This window comes from Protopterus annectens, chromosome 8.part0, assembly GCF_019279795.1.
Source record: "Protopterus annectens isolate FY-2018-M chromosome 8.part0, PAN1.0, whole genome shotgun sequence".
In the NCBI taxonomy this organism is placed as follows: domain Eukaryota; kingdom Metazoa; phylum Chordata; order Ceratodontiformes; family Protopteridae; genus Protopterus; species Protopterus annectens.
In genome coordinates, this window is record NC_056741.1 from 934,996,726 (window position 1) to 935,022,052 (window position 25,327).

General features: G+C 37.2%; 1 protein-coding gene across 1 annotated transcript in view; it reads right to left on the minus strand.

The window, feature by feature from the left end:
* LOC122809165 (IgGFc-binding protein-like) overlaps positions 1–25,327 on the minus strand; it is a 154,205-nt gene that overhangs the window by 51,397 nt on the left and 77,481 nt on the right. Inside the window, exons 12-15 of the mRNA XM_044080453.1 lie at positions 16,297–16,625; positions 10,217–10,790; positions 9,471–10,069; positions 4,279–4,846 (exon numbers count right to left, since the gene is read on the minus strand). Coding sequence (XP_043936388.1) covers positions 4,279–4,846; positions 9,471–10,069; positions 10,217–10,790; positions 16,297–16,625 — 2,070 coding nt within the window. The remainder of the gene's footprint in view (positions 1–4,278; positions 4,847–9,470; positions 10,070–10,216; positions 10,791–16,296; positions 16,626–25,327) is intronic.

Here is a 25,327-nt window from a genome sequence, read left to right on the forward strand (position 1 = left end):
TAGAACGTATTATCATGGGACTTATAAACAAAGACATCTGCAACCTTCAAACACTGGACCCCACCCAGTTTGGGTTTGTGAAGGGCCAATCTTGTCTCCTGAACCTGATTGACTTCTTTGAATCAATCTTTAGTGCCATGAATGAGGGTAAGGTGGTCCACACAGCCTATCTGGACCTCGACAAGGCCTTTGACACCATCCCCCACTCTGCAATCATAGATAAACTTACTAAGCTGGGATTAATCCCTACGTCACTTGACGGATTGCCAACTGGCTTACTGACATAACCCACATTGTAAAAGTAGCTGACTCCAAATCCAGCTTCAGACAAGTGACAAGTGGAGTACCTCAGGGTTCAGTCCTGGGACCTTGCTTGTTTGTCATCTACTTCTCTGAAGTACAGGCAAACACTAAGGGACTCTGGCTAACAAAGTTCGCAGATGACTGCAAACTGAGAGCCATTATTGAATCCCCAAATGATGTGGATACTCTACAAAAGGGCCTTACAGAAACAGATGCTTGGTGCCAGAGCCATGTGTAGTTATCCCCTTTGGGAAAAAACATGTACCCGTAAATTACCACATAGGTGGCAGTACACTAAACACCAAAACCGTGATAAGAGACTTAGGGACACAGGTGAACAGTGATCTCACCTTCAATAACCACATTACCACAACAGCCAGGAAATTCTTCTATGAGGCACACCTCATCATTAAGGGCTTTTCTTCCAGAAAAAAGGAGGTCATTGTCTCACTGTACTCATCCCTAATTATAGAATGCAATGCCCCATTTGGTATGTACCTCTCAAAAGACATCTGCAACAACTGGAAAGGCCGCAGAAATACCTCACTAATAGAATCACAGGCCTAAAGCAGATGCCCTATGCTGACCGCCTTAAACGACTCCAGCTATACTCTGTTGCATATCATTCAGAGGCAATCTCTGCATAACATACAATCCCAGAGCTGTTGGATATGCTATACTTAAAGAAATCCCAGTCCTTCAGAGTCACATGCTCCAGAGATGTAAACCTTGTCATCACAATAGACAAAACATGTTGGAGGGATAGGTTCCTGACTTAGAGGCTCCCCAGACTCTGGAATAGACTGTCAATACATGTCAAGCAGAGCGCTTCTTTGGTTCTCTTCAAAGGGAACCTTGACGATTGGATGGGAGAAAGGAAATTCACCCCGGGGATCACGTCAGTCGCCCTGCTAGACAGGGGTCCAGGGAAGTAAATAGTGTGGGAAGAAATAGCCAGGGAATTGTTATGGCTAGGCTTGTATAGGCCCTAGGACCAATAGCCTAGTACCAACCTATGAACCTGTGAGTTTTAAAAAGGTAATAAAATTGTTGCATCTAAAAAGTATTTTTGGTTTTCTTTTTCTAGTTAAGGACTGCAAATAAAGGAGGATTTTCTCTTTAGAATTCAGCAATATGAGATATGAAAAAGTAATAGGCACCCTAATGATAGGCTGCAAATAATTCTCAACAATTTCAACAAGACAATAGCCAGGCTACTGAGGTATGAATACAAGTAATAGTCCTTGTAAATATGAATCTTGAAATGCACCAAACCAATTGATTAGCTGAATGTCCATTGGCTATAAGGTTAAAAAATCTAATTTATTGTTTAAATGGTTTATATATTGCTGCATTTTCAGCAGTTTTATGTTGCTGTCTGTTCTACCTTGTAAATGAGTTTTACCTGGAAAAAGATATGCAGATGAAGTGCACTGTCTAATTTTTTAATTACTGTTTGATGGTTTTCATCATTTCTGGCAAAAATGATGTTTTGAATTTCCAGTTATTCATCTTGGGTATATGTTTTCATCCACTTCGGTTATAAGTCTATAAGGCACAGAGGGACAAAACCCTGACTATAACCCAGTGGACCCAGGTTGGATTACAGGCTTTGGCAACTGATGGAACAGCAAGGGAGGGATAGGTTTTACCATCTTAAGAGAAAAGCATTTTCAAGGGTGTCCCCCAAACACAATCTCTCGTAGGGCTGGGACATATGAAGAAGGGGATGTAGTCGTAGGAGGGATAGGGGTGGGGATATTGGGGGACAGTAACTGAGCTGTTGTAGAGGTGGGGTGATATGTCAGCATGTCCACATTGCATGTCCTATCTTTGGATGTGACCTAAAAACTACAGTGGTGGGAAGAAATGAGGTAGAGCAAAAATGAAAAAAATCCCTATACCAGACCCTGCCTATAAGGAGAAATTCCAGGGGTGTTACAGAAGATTGGTAGATTTAGTGATGGAACAGAAGAATGGTAGATTTAGTGATGGATATGAGGCACTGGGAAAAGGCACCTTAGGATGAAGCAAGGAGGATGAAAAAACAAAACAAAAAAAAAAACATTTGGGTATATGTAAACAAAACTATATGTCTTCTTGTGATGAACATGTAAAGCCAGCTGAAGAAGGACAGTGTCTACCTAGTTTTTTTTTCAAATTCAGTACAGGTGACTCTTCTGATGCCTGCCTATTCCATTTTTGCATTTTCTTAGAACTATTGCTTCCTTATGTCTATCCTGACTCTTACCGCAACAACTTGCTGTTTGAAACCCTTCAGTTTCTTTCTTTCTTTTTTCTTTCTATCTAGCTTTTTCCATATCCATCATATGCCATTCCTCTTATTTCCTCATTCATTTTTTTTAGTGTTTGCCTGTACCAGTTCTATCATTCTAAGCCGAATCCCCTCTAAATTCTCCTGAACTGCACTCCAAGATGGAGTCTCAACAGACTTCTCTAAAGTATCTGCATGACCTTAGCCTCTTTCAAGATCTCGAACTGTAAAAGTATTTTTGCATCATGTTTGTTATTATTATGACCTTGTCAATTATTTTTCATTATAATTTGATTTAGATGGTGCTCATCCTATCCAATATTTTTCTCAGCAAAGAGTGGCACAGTAAATAACACTGTTGCCTCACAGCAAGAGGTTCTGAGATTTGCTTCTCATCTGGGGGTGTCTTTTCTGTGAATTTTACATGTCCTCATGGTGTTCATATGCTCGAACTGCATCTAGGTGTCTCTATAGTGCAATAAAGAAGAGAAAACTTGCAATCTACTTTCATTCTCTGTAGGCCTATTAAATTCTGTGGGTGGTGTCAGCTGTTCATGACATTACAATAGGAGATGGATGTAACTTGACTATATTGCATGGCTGTTGTTTCCATTTCATCATATGCTAGCTGGTAAATGGCCTCATCTTTCTCCTGCCACCACACCACTAGGATGCACTGACATGTTTAATGTCATTTGCAATAACCGCTCACTCCATCAATTCCAACTGGTTCCCAGTTAGATTAGACACTACTGCAGTGCCCAATTTATTTACATAAAAAACAGTATACTTTCATTTTGCATTTATACTGCTTAAGCAGGCTAGATCAAATAATGAAAATTGCGGGACATCATTTATGGGTGACTTATCCCAAACTATTCTCCTTCTAAGTACTGCAATCTGATTCCTTTCTGTTGACTATTTTTTTTAATTCAATCAAAGGTCCTACACCTAAATCACAAAGTTGTTTCTACCATCCTACAGCGTGGCACAATGGTAAATAACCTGTGGCCTTAATGTGTTTCAAATTCTCTGACCTACCAGTGACCGTGCCCCTTGTAAACGTGAATTACATTCCAGCACTGAATCCATTGGGCAGTCCATATGACAGTACCTGTCCTCCTGGATGACTATTCTCTACCTGAAATTATTTCCATTATTTTCCTGATAATGAGGTAAATCGGAGCTATATGCAGTTTCTAAGACTGTTTCTTGACAGTCTTTTTTTCAAGAATACCTAGAACATCTGATTCTAATCTACTGGTCCCACATAAAAGACTAGGGCACACTATATAACTTCTCTGGTGGGCCAGCTAAGGTAACCATTATATCCTGTTATGTTCTTTGAGTTTTGTTCATGCACAGTGTTCCCAGCTATTGGACAGTCCCTTGAACTAAATCTCCACTAGAGAATGTAAATGATATTAAAGTGCAACAAAACATCAAAAAAGAAGTTCATTTAACATTCGAAATGAAAGCTGATATAGTGCAAGAAGGCAGACAAATAAATTAACATATCAATGATCATAGTGCAGAAGTTAAAGCATTCTAATGCTTGAAATGTGGCTTCTATAAAACTGAAATCCCTATCTGAAATAAAATATTGTAAAAGTCAAACTCAGATAGAATTTAAATATTCTGTTATGCTGCTATATAAACATCATGACCATTATAAATGTGAATTCAAGTGCTTGACTTACTGCAAAATGAATCTGTTCTCCACTGATAGACAGGGAGACCTGCTGTTTGGCATGCAGCCACATAAGTTGTGATTGCATCACAGTATGATGATGGATGTCCATTGTACTGACAAGCGTCATACACACAGTTCTCAAAGTATGGTGTTGGATCAACAACAGCTAGGCAGTCACGGAAAGGTCCAGTTTTACTTATGATGATTCCACAGAATTTGTCAGTTCTGTATTTTTGCTTCTGTGCCTCATTGCACACTGGACATGTCCCAGTGCATTCAGGTGCACATCCTGGGACATTGCCGACCTTCCAGCTGTCTCCAAATTTCACTGCAGTGGTTGCTAGGACTCCATCTGGCATTGTGAAGTCATCTTTTGAATTTTGATTGTAGTTACCACAGAGACCTTTCACTGACCTTGCATAAGTACTTGGCAATGTTGCAGATAGAGCACTGTTGCAGTCAAATTTAACTGCGAGACCAAAGTCTGTTTCAACCATTGCAAATACTCCACTGCGGTAAACCCTTACCTTATTTGTATCTACATAGTAGGGTAATGCTGTGAGAATTCCATTAACCTTGAAAAGATAAAAATAAGTACTTAGAGTATGTTGTAAAATAAGCTACTGCATAGTTATCATTTAAAAGTATAATCTTTATATCGCTATATTATCCAATTATGACTTTATAACTGAATTAACAAGCAAAGTGCATAATTAAATTTTTCTGAAATGCTGATTTACATTTTCATGTTTCTAACCATACACTACAGTATGTAAATAAAGTACCATACAAGTGTGTAAATAAAGTACCATACAAGTGTGTAAATAAATTACCATACAAACGTGTAAATAAAGTGCCATACAAGTGTATAAATAAAGTACCATACAAGTGTGTAAATACATTACCATACAAGTGTGTAAACAAAGTGCCATACAAGTGTATAAATAAAGTACCATACAAGTGTGTAAATAAAGTACCATACAAGTGTGTAAATAAATTACCATACAAGTGTGTAAACAAAGTGCCATACAAGTGTATAAATAAAGTACCATACAAGTGTGTAAATAAATTACCATACAAGTGTGTAAACAAAGTGCCATACAAGTGTATAAATAAAGTACCATACAAGTGTGTAAATAAAGTACCATACAAGTGTGTTACTAAAACCACTTTCATTTGCTGAGGAAGCAGATGATCAGAGCTGTTTTTTTTTTTTTTTGCAATCATATTAAAATACTACACCAAAAACTTGTCTAGCAATCGTCATTAACATCTGTATGTCTGTGGTCTAATATGATAAAAATGTCTATAAAATATTTAAAAACATTGCCAGGACATTAATAATTACAATTCAAATTAAAGGATCTGTTTGCCACATCTGTTTAAAAACTAAAGAAAATTGTCAGGAAGCATAACTAATTTTAAGAAAACATATCTTCTGAAAATATAGACCATTTTTTCTTGTCTGAACTGATATAAATTGAAGAGAGCAACCTGTCACAGTTAAATATGGAACAGACAAATCATAAACCACTTTTAAATATTTCAAACAGCCACTGCAACTGAAACATAATTCAGTGTTAAAGAACATGTATTTGAAACAATTCTTGGCAGAAACATAGCTTTAGCATAATTATTTCATAAAATAAAAACACAGCTTTTTCAACACTTTTAGCTGTGATTAAAGCTACTAATTTAAGACACACTTATCTTGAGTTCAGTGTCATTTTATATGTTTCATATGAGATGTGATGTAAGACTGTTCATTCTTAGTCATTTATTTTACCGGGTAAAGTTTTAAATGTCAATAAAATATTAAACTGAAGCGGGATAACATGTGAATATTGTAACTAAAGAAAACATTTTTTGACATAAAAAAATCAGTGTTTATGAAGCTTTGTTTGGTTAATCAAATCTGTAGTATGACCCTGGAATGCAAGCAGATCTGTTTTTGGTAAAAAGAATATATGTAGAAATGGTCAAATCATGGGTATCTCTAAAATTAATTCATATAAATATTTGTATTCACTTCCACAGATTTAATCCCTTTTTCTTATCTCTTCCTTCCTAAATTTATTAAAATATATCCACTCACAAATGCTTAGAAAAATTGGTGTGGTAAAAAGCCTGCATTTAAAATTAATAAAAATATTTCATGCAAGATGTAGTTAGAAGGTAAGGATCTTTCCAGAATCATCACACATTGGCAAACTTAGTGACAAAACTTCCAATAAATTTAATAAAAACAGATACTTCAACTGATGCAACTAAATCAAGGCAAAAGAGAATAAGGGCCTGAGAAACTCAACACAAAGTACTATATTTCAATACAGAACACTATATTTTATTGTAGATTCAAACGTAGTTAGGCTCATAGGTAAATGATAGGCTAGCTGCCCTTGTGGACCATCTTAAGCCTAGTCAATCTCTCTCAAAGGTGAGAATCAAACACTTTACCGTGTGTCTCTGAGGAAAACACATCAAGCATTATGCCAAATAGTCAGCCAGTCTGATCATTTAAGATGTTTTGTGGTATTTGCTTAATTTACCATGTCAATTTACTCAACATTTTTACATTGCTTGAGTCCCATATTGCTCAACAACAATCAATCTTTCTGTGTCTGTACATTCCATTTGTCTACCACTACAGCAATAACCAATTGCATAAGATCAGCAGATATGTAGCCATTAGAAATGTACTTTTAGTCCCAAATTGTTTCCTACAGTCTTTATGCAGGCTTGGAGATGAAAGTATCTCCAATGCCTCCTCTTAAAGGGTATGCGCATTCCTGTTCAAACCACATGAAGGCTACCACAAGAAGGAGATATGACATATTCAAAGAGCATGAATCCAGTCCATACCCTGCATGTAGTACATCTGTTTCTCCAGCTGGTGCAGTAGGGTTGACCTCCTCTTTCCTACCAAGGTGATCAAACCAACATCAGCAACTCACTTTCCCCTACTGGCTCCTTGACTACTCCAAAGACTCTTACTGATTTCAGGTAATGTATCTCACAGTCAAGGCTTCATTCTTCCATATGTTATGCACCCTTGCAATGAACTCAGTCTTTCTTTTTTTCACTCAAAGGGTTCACTGATAGAGCCAAAATATTTTTTGGTATGATATAAGGGGAGAATGTGATGTCATCCATTTGCCCTGTTAAGTGAGTCTATTATTCTAACAAAGAAAATGCATTCAATAGGTTCTATGAGAGTTTGAACTCTAAACCTTCCATTACTAATTGCAATGTATGAGAGTGAGGCATTTAAACAAGCAACTGCCATGCTATAGGGGCTATCTCTGGATGCTAAAAAAAAGACTAATATATTTAACTTGTTTTCTCCAATGGAGCTCAGGAAGTTTGCACTGTAACTTCCAATGGATGCAGCCTAAGCCATTTGACAGAATCAAATTATGTCCTCACATTTCAAACAAATGTTCATATTTCTGGAACTATAAGGGTTATGAAAGAAATATAAATGGCAAACCCTTCAGCACAAACTATTTTTATAGTGGTAATATTCTTTTGATTCTATGTCTTAAACTAAATTTTATAAGTCAAAGCAAACAAAGTAATGATTATGTTTGTAATATTTTGTAAACAATTTATAATATCTCAGCAACCACTCGGGTTACACATGTACAGCATTTTATTCATCCGGCTGAGAGCTTTCATATGAGGCTAAGGAGTTCTGCTTGTGCTACTTGATTTTTGAGATATTTAGAAAGATATGAAAATTATATCTATATCAATTAATATCATAAAAGCAGCAGTTAATTTCTCTTTACCTGCACCAGACAGATGTCAAATATTAATGCAGTTGAGTTTGCCATTATGTAAGCTTTAAGATGAAATCTTTTAAAACCTTGTACATAGTATGGTTTTGGAATTATTGATACAAATATAAACAAGCAATATTTGATGCCTAGCAACATCAGTAGGAGTTAACTGCAGATCCACCTGGATCTGTCAGTGGGCTGTAATGAGTTAGCACAACTTCTAAGACGTTTCCTTATATTTGCAAAAGCACTTATGCAGTCAACTTCAGTTTTATCTCCACAGGTCATGGACTGATGGCTGTTGAAATGGCTAGTTGTAAAGAAAAGTATAACTGCAGGGATTAATTACCTCAAAATTCAGGTACAAGATTTTTGAGGAGAAAGCTAATGATCTAGTTAATGAGATGGATGAAGCAGAAAAAAAGGAAAGAGTCTTTTTTATAATACTATACACATTGTATCGCCTTGTTTATTTTAAGTAGCTTTGTTAAATTATTCTTTTTAAAGAAGGAAGTTAGGGTTTAAAGCCTTCTTTTCAGGACAAGTCTGGAAGTGGCAGTTTGCACAGAAAGAGCAAAGCTTCTGGCAACTAAAGAATAGGAACAAAGTCTAGAACTGGCACCTTTTACAAGGAATACAGCAATGTAATTCTGGGAGGAAATGCACTCATTATATTTGGGAGATCATATATAATTTTTTCTCTCCATTATGCTCCATTGTCATACCGTCACAATTCTCATAATTTGATTTTGCCCCATCTAAAAAGAGTATTGGTGCTTAGTGGTAGGACAACAAGCTATCATACCAAATGACCTGCTGGAAATGGTTTTGTGAAAACCTGAATGGTTTGCTAAATGCTTGTTTTGATCAGTTACCTGTATTTCCTAACATCAGGGAATTTATTCAACTGGCATATTCGCTGTGATCCACATATTCTCCATTCCTATGTACACACAGACTAATAGTACTAGCTAAAATTAGTTATCTATAAAAGTCAAAGGATTTATATTCCATATTAATTATCTTTAACAATTAACATCTATGTATTTAATACAGAATGTTTAATAACCTAAGAACAAATATTTTGGCCAAATAGGATTCCTCTGATCAATAAAATGTAAGTTCTGTAAAAGATGAAATACATAAGAATACGAGAAACAGATATATGCATATAAATATATATATATATATATATATATATATATATATATATATATGTATGTGTGTGTTTTAGCACACACACACACACACACACACACACACACACACACACACACACACACACACACACACGCACACACACTTGGATATACTGAGTACATTGAGGAAGTACAGCTTTTATATTACATTTGAATTACATTTTAATTTTTGATTTACATAAATGTAAAAAAAAGAAAAGAAAAAGGAAATAACATACCAGAATCTGATATGGATATTCCTTACTGATGGTTATCGTTGTATTGTAGACATTGATAAATACTGTCTTTGAGAAAGATACAACTTTGTTTCCACGATTGTCATTCTGGACTTTGACCTCAAATGGAGTAAGGGTAGGATCTTTTGAAGACACCCCAATAAAAAGGTAGATACATGTGCCCTGGAAGTCAAATCTGAGATTATCAAATGTGATATAATGCGGATCCCCAGAAGCAGAACATGTGGAATAACTTATCGGGTAGCAATTCTGCACCCCATTGACTATATCACATTTTTCATTTGATTTGCATTCATTGTCAACACACACCACCATTCCAAGTTTGGGGTCACAGCGACAGCGTATACGACAGTTGTCATCTTGCCAGAATTCTTCATTTGGGTTGTAATACCGACCTTGGTATGTGCAGCCACAGCTCTCAGTTGCTACACATTTTCCAGCACTGAGAACATATCCTGAGTCACATGTACATGTTTCTACACAGGGATCAGTGCAAGTTGATGGAGCTTTGCGGTCTGAACAGGAAGCAGGGCAAGCATTTCCACATGCTTCATAGTGACTATTTGGACCACAGTCCATTGCTAGAAGGAAAAATTAAATATATTTAATGTACAGGAGTTAATTCAATTAACAAAACAGCAGTGCAGATAGAAAGTACTTTCTGTTTAATTACATCAAAGAAAAAGAAAAAACAAAATAGAATGTAAGAAATGAATAAAAATGCTTACGGCATCCAGCTTGCTTTCTCCAGTCATATATAATGACTCCATTCTTTCTGCAAGTTGTTGCATAGGAGTTCAATGCTTGGCACAGAAGCTGCTTAGCTCCATTATTTAAGCAAACATCATAGACACAGTTATCAAAGAAGTCATCAGGGTTCACTTTGGCATGGCATTCTTTGAAAGCACCATCAATCTTCTTGGTCAGTAAACCACAGTAGGTTTCACTTTCATAAAGTGCTCTCTTAGCATCATCACAAGTAGGACAGACACCTTGGCAAACATCAAAACAGAACTTATCTCTGTCCTTCACTTTCCAGCTCTTTGCCCAGTCAATTACTGTTGGTGCTAATGTACCATCAGATGTCATTCTTTCGTCATTCAGATTTCCATTAAAGTTGCCACAAAGGCCACACACACTCTTATAGTAGCTGCTGGGAATAGTGATATAGAGGTACCAGTTCCAGTCATATGTTACTCTTAGACCAAATTCTGTTTCCAAGACAGCATTTCCTCCACTCTGTGTAAGACGTAGCTTACCATCTTCTAAAGTTACTGGCAAGTTAGTGATTACGTCATTCACCTACAAAAGGAAAACCACAATATAAATGCATTCTTACTAATTGATACATGAATCTGTATTTGGCAAGAAAGATGCACAGTTAAGATGGTCTAAATGAAAAGTATGTCAATTTGATAATTTACTCCTCTTAAGTATCTTTTAATTTTCACCGAGTAAGGTAGATTACTGTGATACAGATATGTGTATTAATTTGTTAAAATCATCCCAAGCAAACATAAAATCCATTTTTCTGTTCCTATACTAAGCATAATTCTACAAAAGAAAAGGCTCATTGCCATTCAAAAATATGCACACAGATTGAACAGCGCAATCAACTTGCCCATTGTAAAAAAAGTATATCTGAACAGAAAAAAGTCCGGCTACTGAACTCCTTAAGAGTCTAAATTTCTATTTGGATATACATTTTTTTTTTATTTATTTTACATTTGTTGACTGGGCTAGTCTAGCTGGATATATGTCCATTTTCAGTAGAGGCCCGGGGAGAAAAGCTCCAAGGGTAAGATTACAAGTATAAAACAGACATAAACAATGGTAATACAAGTTTTACAAACAAAGCAACTAAGTAGGCAACAATAATTTCAACATAGCAAACCAAATATAATGTATGTATAAGAAAAAATGGTTAATTTTTTTTTTTTTTACATTAGTCAAAAAGTATTCATATAGAGTCAATTGTGTAAGGTTAGAGAGGATAGAAGAGGAAGGAGTGAAATTAACCTGGGTCGGTGCAGGAGCATAGCCAGTATTTGTTGAGATGATTTTTCAGTTGTCTTTTAAAAAGTGGGAGAGAGCACAAAGATGTGATGTCAGAGGGTAATTTATTCCACATTTTTCCAACAGAGTTGGAAAAGAGGCAGTCCCCTGCAGAGTTATTAGGTTTTGTTATATTAATCAGTAGTTTGTTGGAAGAACGTAGATGCTTCAGGTTGTTGTAAGGTGAAATGAGGTTAGAGAGTATAGGCGTTTTAGTTGGCTGGTATAGGATTGTATGAGCTATTAGGAGCTGTTGAAATAGGAGTTGGTTAGGAAGTTCAAGCCAACCTAGTTCTCTTAGGTTCAGGTAGTGGTGAGTTCTAAATGGGGTTCCTTTTGCAAATCGAGCAATATTATGATAAGATTTTGCTAGTTTTTTTATGTTGTTTTTGGAGAGGTTAGTGAATATGGCAGATGCGTATAGTAGAGAAGAGATTAGATGGGATCTGGCTAAGGTTTTTCTTGAGTCTGGTGTAAGGAAGGCTTTGATTCTGTAAAGGGAACCAATTTTCTTATTAATTAATTTTATTGCATTATTGATGTGTGTATCAAAGCTGAGGTTGTTGTCAATGGTTATTCCTACTAGTTTGGTAGTTGATTCTGGGGAAATAAGGGTGTTGTCAGTGGAAGTAAGAGTGAAGTTTAGGGGGGTAGATCTGTGGGAAGGTGAGAACAATAGCAGTTTGTTTTTTTTGGGATTGAGAAGTAGGCAGCGGTCAGTGAACCATTGTTCGACTGTGGTAAAAACTTTTTGGGTGATTAAGTGTAGTTGGGTTTATGTATTGGCAGAGCAGATAATAGTAGAATCGTCAGCATATTGTATGCAGATAGTGTTTGGGATAGCTGAATGGAGGTCATTAATAAAGATAGAAAATAAAAGGGGGCCTAGGATAGAGCCTTGAGGAACTCCTAGTGAGATTGGGAGAAGATTAGATAACGTATTTTTCCAGAGAACAGCTTGCTGACGGTTTTCTAGGTAAGATGTAAACCAAGTTAAGGAAGGAGCATCAAGTGAGAGGGATTGAGGAATGTGCAGAAGAAGTTTATGGTTAACCATGTCGAAGGCTATAGATAAGTCAATGAAGACTGAAGATGATAGGATATTATTGTTCCGGTTATAATTAATGGAGTTGGTAAAGGAGAGTAAGGCTGTAGTAGTACTGTGGGAAGGTCTGAATCCATGTTGGCAGTTAGCAAGTAGGTTGTTATTTAGGAGGTGGTTAAGAAGTTGTTTGTGAATACATTTTTCCATGATTTTAGCAATAGGTGATAGTAGTGCTATAGGACGGAAGTTAGAGTGATTGTTGGACTTACCCCCTTTGTGTAGTGGGATGATATGAGATATCTTCCAAATAGTTGGGAAAATTCCTTCCTGTATGGATCTGTTGATCAGAATAGAGATGGGATAGGCAATGGCTTTAGCGCTTATTTGCAGGTATTCTGCAGGGAGTTTGTCAGCAGAAGGAGTGGTGGGTTTTAGCTTTTGAAGCAGTGACAAGATAAAGGAGGTGGATACAGGTTGTAGATGAAAGGGAGGAGGTAGTTTTAAAGTAGTGAAGGGTAGCTTAGAGGTGTCAGGAAATAGGTGACTAGCAAGAGTTTGGATAGTATTAGTAAAGAATGAATTAAAGTTGTTGGCTGCTTGTGTGGGATTTTTTGGGTTAGAGCCTTCAGGGCTTGGTATGATAGACTGGCCAGGGGATAAAAGATTATTAATAGTGGACCAGAATCTTTTAGGTTCCTTGTTGGAGTTTTGTTTTGAGTGTAGGTAATAATTCTTTTTGTCTGTTAGGATGGCTTTTTTGTACTGTTTCTAAGTTCTTTGACGTTTTGGTGGTCAGTTAGATTCTTAGTGGCATGCCATTTTGCCCAAGATTTGTTTCTGAGGATCATTTTTTGCCTAGTGGTTTTGGTTAGCCAGGGTGCTACTTTAGCATTAATTCTAATAGTGCGATTTGGGGCATAGTGATCTAGGATAGATAGAAATGTGGAATTGATGTGTTGGACTGCTTCGTTTAGAGGGAGATATTTTAGAGGAGACCAATTATATTGTATTAATTTGGTTAGAAAGTGTTCAGAGTTAAAGTGTTTTTTTGAGCGAAGTGTTCTATATATGGTAGATAAAGGTAGGTTAGTTTTATGCCTAATGATATAAGTCAGTGAGTGGTTGCTTAGTTCTTCAGGTAGAGTACCAGATTGGTAGGTTTGTTGAGGAGTATTAGTAAGAATCCAGTCTAGGATGGTTTCTTTTTTGTTGGTTTTATTTGTTCTAGTAGGGTTATCTATGAGTTGTGTGAATCCATAGAGGTTAATATGGGAGGTAGGGTTTGTCCTGTTACAGGAATACCAATCAATATTGAAATCACCTAGGACAATTGTTTCTTGAGGGAGATAGGTATGGAGTGAACTGAGTATGCATTCAAGTGTGTTAATGTTATTTCCTGGGGGAAGATAAGCACATGTGATATTAATGGCTTTGGAACTATTGATTTGAAGTTTAGAGGTAAGTATTTCTGCATTGTTATCAGGGCTAAGAGTCTGATCTATAATACTAATTTGGATATGAGCTTTATGGAGAATTGCTATCCCTCCACCCTTTTTAGTAGTACGATCAAGTCTAATGATGTTATACCCAGGTGGTGTGATTTCCCTGTCTTTGATGGATGGCTTTAGCCATGTTTCAGTTAGACATAAAATGTCAAATTGATGGATTTCTAGTAGGGTATGAACTTGAGAGGTTTTATTACAAATACTTTGTATGTTGAGATGAGCAATATAGAGAGAGTTAGTAGGTTTGGTAGTAGATAGAGAGTGAATTTTGTCATGTTTTTTGTAGGCCTTAGAATGGTTATGGTATGATCCAGGGTTAGGATTAATGTCTCCATCCAGCAGTAGGTGGAGGTATTTAAAATCTTTTGGTTGAAGAAGTTTGTGTAAGCTGTGTATTAGTTTTCTAGATTTTGATTTATTTAACTTGATATATGCAGGTCTGCGGTATTTGGCTAGAGGGTATTTTGGTTGGGTTGTGAGATTTGAGAGGGTAGAAGAGAAAGTTAATATAGGTGTAGAGGTTTGTTTAGATGTAAAAGTAATATTAGAGTAAAGTGGGTATTCATAGAAGGTTAAGAAATAAGTAGCAGTGAGACAGTTGAGAGATGATAAGCAAATAAGAAGTTTTAGGTGTGAGGAGTTATGTGTTGAGTGCATTTTAGTAATAGAGGAGGTGAGTAAAGGAGAGAAGTTTGTGTGTAGTTCATGTAGTTTGAGTAAGTAGTTAGGGGTGGAGGTAGGATGTTCTAATTAGTGTGTGTGGTGTTTGGCAGAAGAGGTAGAGTGAGTTTATGATGTGTAGTTATATGATTGGTGTAGATGACATAGGGGTGTGACCACTAGTGGTATAAATGTAGGAGCATTGAGGGCGGGTGGGAATTGGGGGCAGGGTAGGGGAGCGGAGTGAGCCCGCAGGGCGAACGGAATGGGTAGAGACAAGAGAGTGGTCAACCAAGGAAGACAATCAGTAGAATGGAAGTAATCTGCAGGTAAGTCTAAAAGTGGGAGAAAGAAGAAGTGAGTAAACAGGCTAATCTAAGGTACTTATAGTCAGGAGTAGGTTGCAGGGCTACAGTAAGGTATGTATATGTAAGAGAAGTAGAGTGTAGTTAGTATATCCAGGGGTGAGGATATAGAGGTGCAGAACTACCACTAAGAAGCGAAGAAGTTGAAATCAAAGCTACAAGTAGGGTTGGGAGGTCTTGGGAGAGAAGGTTGTAATCGAGATGCAGAGCAGTAGAGGTAGGGCACCACCTAGTGGCCAGAGATATAATTTCCACAAATCCCTCACATACAAGGTAGGCAAGCTACCGGAGAGGGGAAAAGAGGCAACGTCCTACAAATGAGAGAGTAAAGGCTGTCTAGGAGGGGTGGTTAAAGGAAGAAAAAGAAATAAAGACTAGTTTGAGGAAAATTGTAGGCTGCTGGCTATCTGGAGTGGGGAAACTAGCCTAGTGAAGCAAGGAAATTTGTCCAGAGTTATTAGTAAAAATGTCTAGTTACGAGAACAGTACATACTTTCACTGTCTTAAGAAACAGCTGGCCACTCAGGGAGCTGAAGGGTAGTTTCAAAGTCCAGATTTGTGTTCAGGAATTTGCAGGAGGGTGTTATGCAGGTGTTATATTTTGAATAAGAAAACATTTTATGTGAGACAGGGCAAAAATATAAGGAATATTGTCAATGTTCTACAAAATTTCAGACAGCTAACCTGATATATCACTGAGGAGTTTTTTCATTCAATAACGGCACGTTAGATGACTCACACATTCCAGATAACCCATTCTGTCTTTTGTCCTCCTTATTTTTACTGTTGCATTATAAACTATGCATGTGTATTCACTGCTTTTTCTAACATAGTAATATGTACCATCCAGTACCTTCATTTTCTCCTATTCTTACATGAAGGGAAAACAAATTAAATTGATCTAGTCCTCTTGAAAAAAATCACAAATTACTATGTTAAAAAGTCTCAACAAATTTAAGCCTACATTAATGAAAAAGTAATGTTAAATAGGTGAAAGATGCAATATATTACATTACCTATCAAGTCATTACAGGTGACTTTTGAAAATGTGGCCTCAAGAACTTGAGAGAAGTAAAATCACACAAAAAGCACCCATGAAAGCACTAAGGGAAATAGGCATAAGCTTACTGCTGTACATTAAAAATACCTGATTCAGTTAGGTGTATAATATTACTTACCCGAACTTTTCCGATCTCCAGTTTTACAATGGTTATCTTGTGTCCATAGGCATAAATGTTAACCAGTCGTACATAAGATACAGCGGTATTTCCTCTGTTGTCATTTTTTTCAACAATTTCAAAAGGAGGCAGAGTGGTATCATTGCCGCAGGTTTTTGCAATGGTGTAGGTGCAAGTGCCTTGAAAGTCATAATTGTAGCCGTCAAATGTGTGATAGTGGGGATCACCCCAGGCCCAGCATGAAACAGTAAAATCTGGGACACACACTGGTAGATCATTAATCAGCTTACATTTTTCTTTTTCTCTGCAATTGAATTTTTTACATGGATCTGAAATGAAATAAAAAGACTGTCATAATAGTGAGAGGCTAACAACCATACAGTTCTGCTGACTCTTAATACATATTAAGACTTATAGCCTGTAATACAGGGATTGCTATAACATTTAGGTGATTGAATGACTTATTTCTCTGAGAAACATATAAGAAAATATAGAACTGCAGAAAGAAGGATTTACCCTAAGCCTTTTATCAAGAATCCATGAGCAAAAGTTTTATCTTTAATTGAACACTTTCAACATGATTTCATCTTTTCAAAACAAAGCATTACAAAAGAAACATAAAAGGTTTTGTTTTATGATTTACAAAATACAAACCATAGTTATAACATTGTGTCTGTACATGCTAATTATTATTTCTTTATTTCAAGCATAATGTATATAATGTAAGTAGTTAATTAATTTACTGTTTACTGCTTATTCAAACTTCATGTATTATAATTTGTGTTTGTATTTTGATTTATGTAACTTTCTTTGATAATCTCAATAAAAAAAAACATATTATGAAAACAATCAGCTAACAAACTTTACCAAAGGGTCAAGTATACTCATCAATTCATATAAATGAAATTAAAAACAGAATACATAAGCACTTTTGATTTTCATAGAGTTCTTCTTCAGACTGACTGTAAATGTAGGACACATAAACACAATATGCAAGCCTCTGGAAACACATAAAAAAACCTCTGCTCACTCACAATGACAAAGCCTTTCCACCATACATAAGTGCATGCAGATAGTTGATGTGGTACTTGTTTGAATGGGGTGCTTGGTGAGTACAATGCAGGGGGTGAGTACAGCTTGTGAGAAGGTTGGGGGAAATTAGTATTTCTGTGTCTGTCTTTCCTGGGTTGATATCAGAAGATTGGCTTTCTGTAAAGTCGAAAAATGCATAAATATCAAAATCTGTGTCTCTGCAGAAGGACAAGCACCTCTGCAACCCCCCTTCAGAAAATTATATATATGAACTCTGATTGCACTACAGTGTGGTAAAGGGCAAATTCCCTGACATTCACTGTACCACACTTTCAGTGCAAATACTTTGGCTTTTCTGAAAGTTGATCATATGGTCTTGACCATATGGATTTCAACTTTCCAAAAAGTTAATTTTCTGATATAAACCCATATTTCCCAAGTGATATTTACTCTAAGGGAAGTAAAGTCTCAGAGCTGGGATTTTCTTACTACTTTAGAAATATATCACTCAATGGTCAGGATACTATCTATGAGTCCTTAAATCTCTGACTACTGTGTCTACTTTTATGGGTCTTTTATTGATGACATAATTTCCCAGAGTAGCCAACATCCCATAAAGTACAATTATGCATTTCTTGGCATTGAGTTTTAAGCTGTGGTTTTGGCACCAGCCATTGGTTTGATCTTTTGTAGACCTTCCTGTTAAAAGCTAAATTTGTCAGTCAGAAGATTTATCATATTTTCAGGTTCTGTGAATGTAGCTCCATTTAGCAGCAGTTTGGCATACTGTTGAGGTTTTAGACATAACTGAAGAAGTCAATATGGTTCATCTTAACCTGTTTAATCATCTTTAACTCAAATTTTGCTTTGTTGGACTTAATTAGTCCTCAGTTGTCCATTCAGTTTGTTGAGAGAATTTTCATTTTTGGTGTTACACTTCCTAATATTAGCTATGACTTATTTATTTTTGTTGTACAACCTGTTTAATTTTGGAATCAACCAGGGTGGCTTTGTTTTTTAAGTTAGTTTTGGGCTTACTTCTGGTAGGCACAGCTATCTCTACACAATCGCTGACATGCTTGTACACAGCTGTTAGGAAAAATTCCTCATAGGCTACTGTGTTATCTTGGTTTGGTGGTGATTAAAATTTAGACAGGTTATCACCTAATAAAAGGTAGTTTGCTCTTGAACAGTTCCTAACAGTGACAGGCTGTACTTGGATAGCAGAACTGATTTTTATTTGAAGGACAGAAGGCAAGATGCTGGGGAGGATGCACCATTCTCCATGTTTGTGAGTACCATGTCCAATATGATTGTACTTCTTAGAAGGCATATGTACTAGCTGGTCCAGGGTGTTTGTGTTTACAAAGTCTAGGAATTTCTGTACTCGCAAATGTGTGTAGCACTCCCAGTTTATAGTGAAATAATTATAGTACCCCATGAGTATGGCATTTAGTTGTATGGTAAGGATCGCTAATAGGCCTAAGTATGAGCTATGGGTTTAATGGGATATAGAGGGTGACCCACTATAGATGTAGATTGAGACACCTTGACCTTTAGTTCCTGAGTGTGCAGTTGCTGGTCTAAATGTGGGGAAGGCACTGAAGCCTTTCACTGCCAGAGTACTCTCAGTAGCTTTAAACTCTGTCTTGATAACTGCACATATATATGCATGTTCCAGGGTGAGAAGAGGCTGGAGGAAGAGGAGTTTCTTGCTTAGACTCCTGATATTCAGCAGTAACACCTTTGGCTTTTCTTAGGTAGATTTTGCCATGTTGGAAGTTTTGTCAATTAACATTGACTAAAAATGGCTTTATCAAAATTTTAGCCAATATTTAAAAGCCTAAAGCACACAGGTGCAGTCCATCCTTGACCAAGCAATGTTGTTTGTTAACCATCTCCTCTCATGCTGACAAATATTGTATCTTCCTAAAATGACACCAGTAAATAAGCCATTTATTAAAGTCAGTTATTTTCTGTTCATACTGTAGCATCATCCTTGGTGAAGGTAGAAAGCTGCTCAGTGCTAGGCACATACCAGCCTTTGACATATAGATGGAGATCTGCATAATGTCTCTGTTCATATAGTCTAGATAGGAACATCTCAGGTCATTTACACTTACATGAACTATGACCGAATCATACTGGTACCTGTGTCACAAAGACCTGAGTGCATGTATAACTTGGAGGATCCTGACCTCTGATAGGCAAGTGACCACTGTTTTTTCTTCTCTTTCGCCTAATGAGTGGTACACCATTATGTCAAACAAAGGTGTCCACTGTAAATAGAGTCTAGGGTACCATTATATTGGTACCTGAGGTTCTATTGGTTGTGGCAGCTTGTGCAGCATTAGGTGTTGTTACCATTCCATGCTTTTGAGTTTGCAGAGGATAACTGCTGCAGGCCGAATGTCTAGGAGGTCTTTGGGTTAGGGAAAATTGCATTTATGTACCTCAGCATAAGTAGGTGTATGAGTGGGGTTCATACAATGTGTGGTGGGTGTAGCATGTGTGTTTCTGACAAACAGTTTGTTATTCTGAGTGCTTGTATGTTACAGCTTTGTCTCCAGAACCATTCTGTATATACATCTGTCACATACTGTGTTGTTTCTTTAAGGATTAAATGGCTGTCAATGAACATTAAGACAATTGTTAACATTGTTTCAGGATATCCATATCCACTAAACTGGCCATGGAGAAATTGAGAAAGTGTATATCACTGATGTCAGGTCCTTTATTGGGTGATCTACAAATGTGCAGTGTGCCGGGGGGGGGGGGGGTTCTGCCTAAGGAAGCTATTGGACTAGAGACTAGACTAGGCTATATATTAGAAAATTTAAGGAGTGGTGCTCCTCAATCTGCAAACTATCTGTTCTATGCTACCCAACATGAAATAGTTGCCCTACACTCTCTGAGTTACTGGTCCAGTTTCAGAGGTAGCGTCATAGGGAAGATTTGGTCTCTAGATTTGTGTGCATGTACAAGGCACTACAAACTACTGCCAGCTGATGTGCAATGGCACACAGATGCATCAGATTTATACAGGCACTTATATACAGGAATATGACTTCTAAGCCTTATGGCCAGTGAAACAACTATACTTACAACTGTCTTATATGTTTCTGAACTCAAACAGACCAGGCTATCACTTGCTATCAATAAATGGAATATCCTAGTCCACTTAATGTGAAAACATATAAAAAATGCTCTACAGTGCATGCTACCACAAAACAACTTTAACAGATAGACTAGAAAAGGCAATTTCAAGTCAGTCAGCTAACAGCATGACAGTATGAGCAAATGCAACTATTTCAGCCTTAAATGCAGATAAATGCACAGACAAAACAAGAAATTAGCAGTTGGTTAGTTAAACAGCTTCTAGAAATACAATCTTGAAATACAAGTACTTAGCTTTTGCTTGGATGGCATGTGATGCAAGGAAATCCCTTCAGAGGCACAAGCAAGTGGGAATGAACCAAGATCAATGCAAACTTGCCAAATTTATAGAGGAAATTAAAACTTATACAGCTGAATTCTAAACCTTCTGGCAATAAAACAACTACATGTATAGCTTTCTTATGTGTTTCCCAACTCAGATAGACCAGGCCACCTCCTACTGACATTAGATGGATTATCTCACTCTTCTTAATATAAAAACATATAAAAATTGCTAAAGAGTGCATGCTGCTACAAAACGACTTTAACAAACTAGCCAGACAAGGCAATCACAAGTCAATCAGACCAACAGCAAGACTGAGTAAATACAATTATAGGTATATACTAGGCTAACAATCACAAGGGCCTTTACAAGCCTAGCTGTGCAATCCAACTCAACTGTGTCTACATGTATCATTGGTATTTATTAAGAAGGGGGTATGTTACTTTGGAAGTTTGCAGAAGTTATGTGGGGGTGTATGCTTGTTTGGGCATTACTGTCTGCCAATGTCTATCACAGACATGGGAGAAACACCAGGAGTGAATTTCTGATTTTCCATTTCAGCCATAAATGAAGATAAATGCACAAATAGAATATTTCTAATGCCATTTAACTTCCTGAGGTTCAGTTAATCCATCAGTAATGGGTCAGAGGATGCTTTGTATGCCAGACACAGGAAACCTCTTAGCAGTCTGTAGGATATAAACTATAGTGACAGGGCTTTGATTTGGTTCATGTAGGACATGTTTAGGGTTTGTATCCTTTTAGAAAGGTATCTCTGTGGACATTCTGGTTGTTTCATGTGCCTGGACAGATACATGCTAAAGGGAGGCATTATATTCAATTACTGTCCTAATGAGGGCTGAATACATGGGGGCAATGATATCACTAGATCTAGACACAACCTCTTTGTTTATAAGCTGCACAATACAGAAGGACTTTCTTAAAACAATAGGTACATATTGGTCAAAAGTTAGGTCACTGTTCACATAAGTTCCCAAATCCGGAAGAACTGGGTCATCTCTTAGGGTTGTATTATCAATAAAGTAGTTCCTGGAGGTAGATAACTTCCAAAAGGATGCAATAATGCATTTTAGGCATTAGATTTCAGTCCATGATTTTGGCATCAGTTATTTATTTGAGATAAACCTACCTGCAGGATGGCTAAGTCATCTGGGAATTCCATGACTGCCCCTAGCTAGCAGTCATCTGCAAACTTAGTCAACCAGAGTCCTTTGGTATTGGCTTTACTTCAAAAAAGGTAACAGTCAAACAGGAGAGGTCTCAGCACAGAACCCTGGGGACTCCACTGGTGAATGGTCTCTTTATGAACGTAACTTTCCCTGTTTTGATTATTTGTATCCTATCTGTTAGCCAACTGGTAATCCAGCAGGTGCCATAGGGGGAATTCCAAGTTTAGTTAGTGTCCCTACTATGTTTTAGTGGGAATTATGTCAAATGCTTTGGCCACATCAGGGTAGGTGTTCTGTAGAGTTCTGGCTTCATTCATTGCTTTGGTGACCCTTTTAAAAATATCCACCAGGTTGAGTAAGCTTGACCTGCCCTTAATGAATCCACACTAAGACCTGTCCATTGTTAGAAGGCTACCACTGTCCTGATTGATTAATTCCATAAGTCTTTCCATGACTTTGGATATGAGACTTGTCAGACTTATGTGCCTGGAATTGCTTGGGTCTGTGGAAGGTCTTCCTTTATGCTGGGGAATGACTATAGTTGTTCTCCATTCACTTGGTGCACAACCTGTAATAAGGCTGAAATTGAACAGTGTTACTAAGAGTGTGACTAAATCATGCTGCAAGCTATTTAACATGCATCCAGAGATATTGTCTAGCCCTACCTATACAGTATGCTAAGCTTTTGATATCACTTTTAGGACTTGGTCTTGTGTGATTAAGACAAAGTGGAAGTTTAGAGCATGTTTAAGCCATAATCCTAGGTATTTGAAGGTGAATGTTGCTTCTATGGTATGATTGTATAAGACAAAAATCATTATACAGGGAGGAGCTTGGTGAACTTTCTGCAACGTTTCAAAAAACATTGTTTTGTTGTAGGAGGGGTTGAGAAGTAGTTTATGGTTTATAAACCATTAGTAGCTCATGATAAGTCCGACTGGAGATGGGACTGATGGCTTGAGCATGATTAGACTGGTAAATGACCATGTCACCTGCAAAAAGTATGAGTGGGAAATGGAGGAGGTCAAAATGGAGTTTGTTAATGAATATAGAGAAGAAGTGGCGAGACGGTTACACATTGGTGAGGACGTTTTTAAACAGGTAGTGCTGTCTAGAGTGATACCAGTTTCACTTAGCTTGTTTAGGAGAAGATACCGGAACATAATGTTAAATGTCTTTGTCAGATGTGAACAATGACACCTTTACAGAGGCCTTTATCAGTGTTTTGCAGGAGGTTGTCTGTTAGGAACCATATTGCTATCATAGTATTTCATCCAGACCAGACACCAAGATGTTTGAAGGAGACCTGGTGGTACTGCTGGATATAGTGACACAGATGGGTGCAGATAAATTTTTCTTGAAGTTTGCCATCTGTCCCACATTTACAGGAAGTACATAATTTAGGCCTTGACTTTGTTCTGCTGTGCCAAAATGTTGCCATTTTTTATTCCCTCCACCAGGATCTTGTGTGATGGTTCCTCTCCCTTAACCTGCATTTGCTCATTAATTCTGGTGGAATGAGAGATCAGTATTTCTAAGCTAGGCAAGAGTCCTATGGTCACTTTGTTCCTAACATGGAATTCCCATAAGCCCTCCATCCCACAGTGAGAATCAGGAGGTATGTGGCAGGTCAACTTGCTGGTCTTGGGGTGCGGGTTAGTATACCATCACCTCTGGTAGCACTCCCCTCCCATACAACTCCTCCAAGCACATCATTAGTATCTGCCAAGGGGAACAGCACCTTCTTATACTAGTCCTACTTGGCTAGATACTGTGAGTACACTATGGTGGTGCACATCTAGATTGGACTTTCACTGAATAGACAACTAGTGCTATTACTAGGTGTTACATATGTGGCAAGTCGGAGCTGCCACCCTCCCCCCAGGATGAGAGAGTCAGTAGCCACTGCTCATTGCCATCCACCCAGTCATCTCCTACAGGCTCCCAAATTGATACTCAAACTCAGGTGACCTTTACTATACTTTAACCCTAAATGCCATGAAACTGACAAAAACATCACCATTTTTTGTGAATTTCTAAGTTACTAGCACCAGTATTTAAGAAATGTCATTAATTTGAGACCCTTTCCCTAATTATATTTTGCTGTGTCTCTAATTCTGGAGGTAGAAGTACCTGTGTGTGGTAGGTGTACGCCCATGTAGGATGTGCATTTATGTGTTTTTGTGAGAGTGAGATTAGAACACGCATACATTGGTTTTAATGTAATTTACAGGTTTTCTGATATTTGGAAGAGGGGAAGGAGAACAGCACTAAAAAAGTCAACATTTCAACTAGGACTCAGAACTAGAACTAACTTCTGATTGCCTCATATTCTGATCTGTCTCAGAAATCAACACGTTTAAATTAAATGTACTGAGTAATATAAGTACTCAGGGACAGTTGATCTCAGGGGAAGTAGAAATAAATGTTTTTAAATGCATTCATCTAAAAAGATATAGCCACGCTCCTAAGCAAAAATTGGTGCAGAATTGTGCTGTGAGAAAGACAAAATGTTTATAAAATGAGCTTGCATACAGAGAATTGCACCAAAGTAGAATAATTTTCAGACTATACCACAAGACCTAGTTCATCTGGAAGATTAATGATTTATGATATACAAAATAGAAATAGCACTGGTAACTTCAACTCTCTGTTAAGCCATATAAATACACTTGTATTAGCATATTTAATCAGTTCAGGTTGTTGATATGCTGGCCTTAAATATTAGTACTGTGCTTTTAGTAAATCTTTCATAGCTGAACCAATATGCCCTATTCATAAATATATAAGGAAAAAATAATTTGTAGCTCTTTTAATTTAGAAGAGTTTGTCGTTTAGTGGAGCTTCACTCTATCATGACATGAGCTTAGAAAAGAGTGGATTTGTAAGTGGCTGAAGGATGGAGAGGCCTACTTATGCATAGTCTAGTAAATACTGAAATATATAATGCGCACATGTTTCCCTACAATAGTCTTGTTTTTAAATAGAAATAATTGGCACTCCATTAACGTAACGATGATGCTCTCAGCAACATCCTCTAGCATATCGTCAGTCACTGAACAGCAAAGGCATATAGTTAATTGAGTATTTCTAATTTCACCAGGAGCAAGATATACTAAGTCGACTACTTCAGTTAACCACTGGTGATTATGTTGTCATACTGGGATGCAGGAATCACTTAAAAGTGCACTGAGACAGAGGACAGGCAGATATCATCACTGACATTGCTGGACAGTTACAGAAATCTGACAACTAAAAAATGGGCTAGCCATCCATAAATCCTGATTAGTGATTTGGGGAGAGGGAGATAATAACACACAGACAAGGTACATGAAAGGGTGGCTATATAATCCAATGGCTTGTTGGAGGG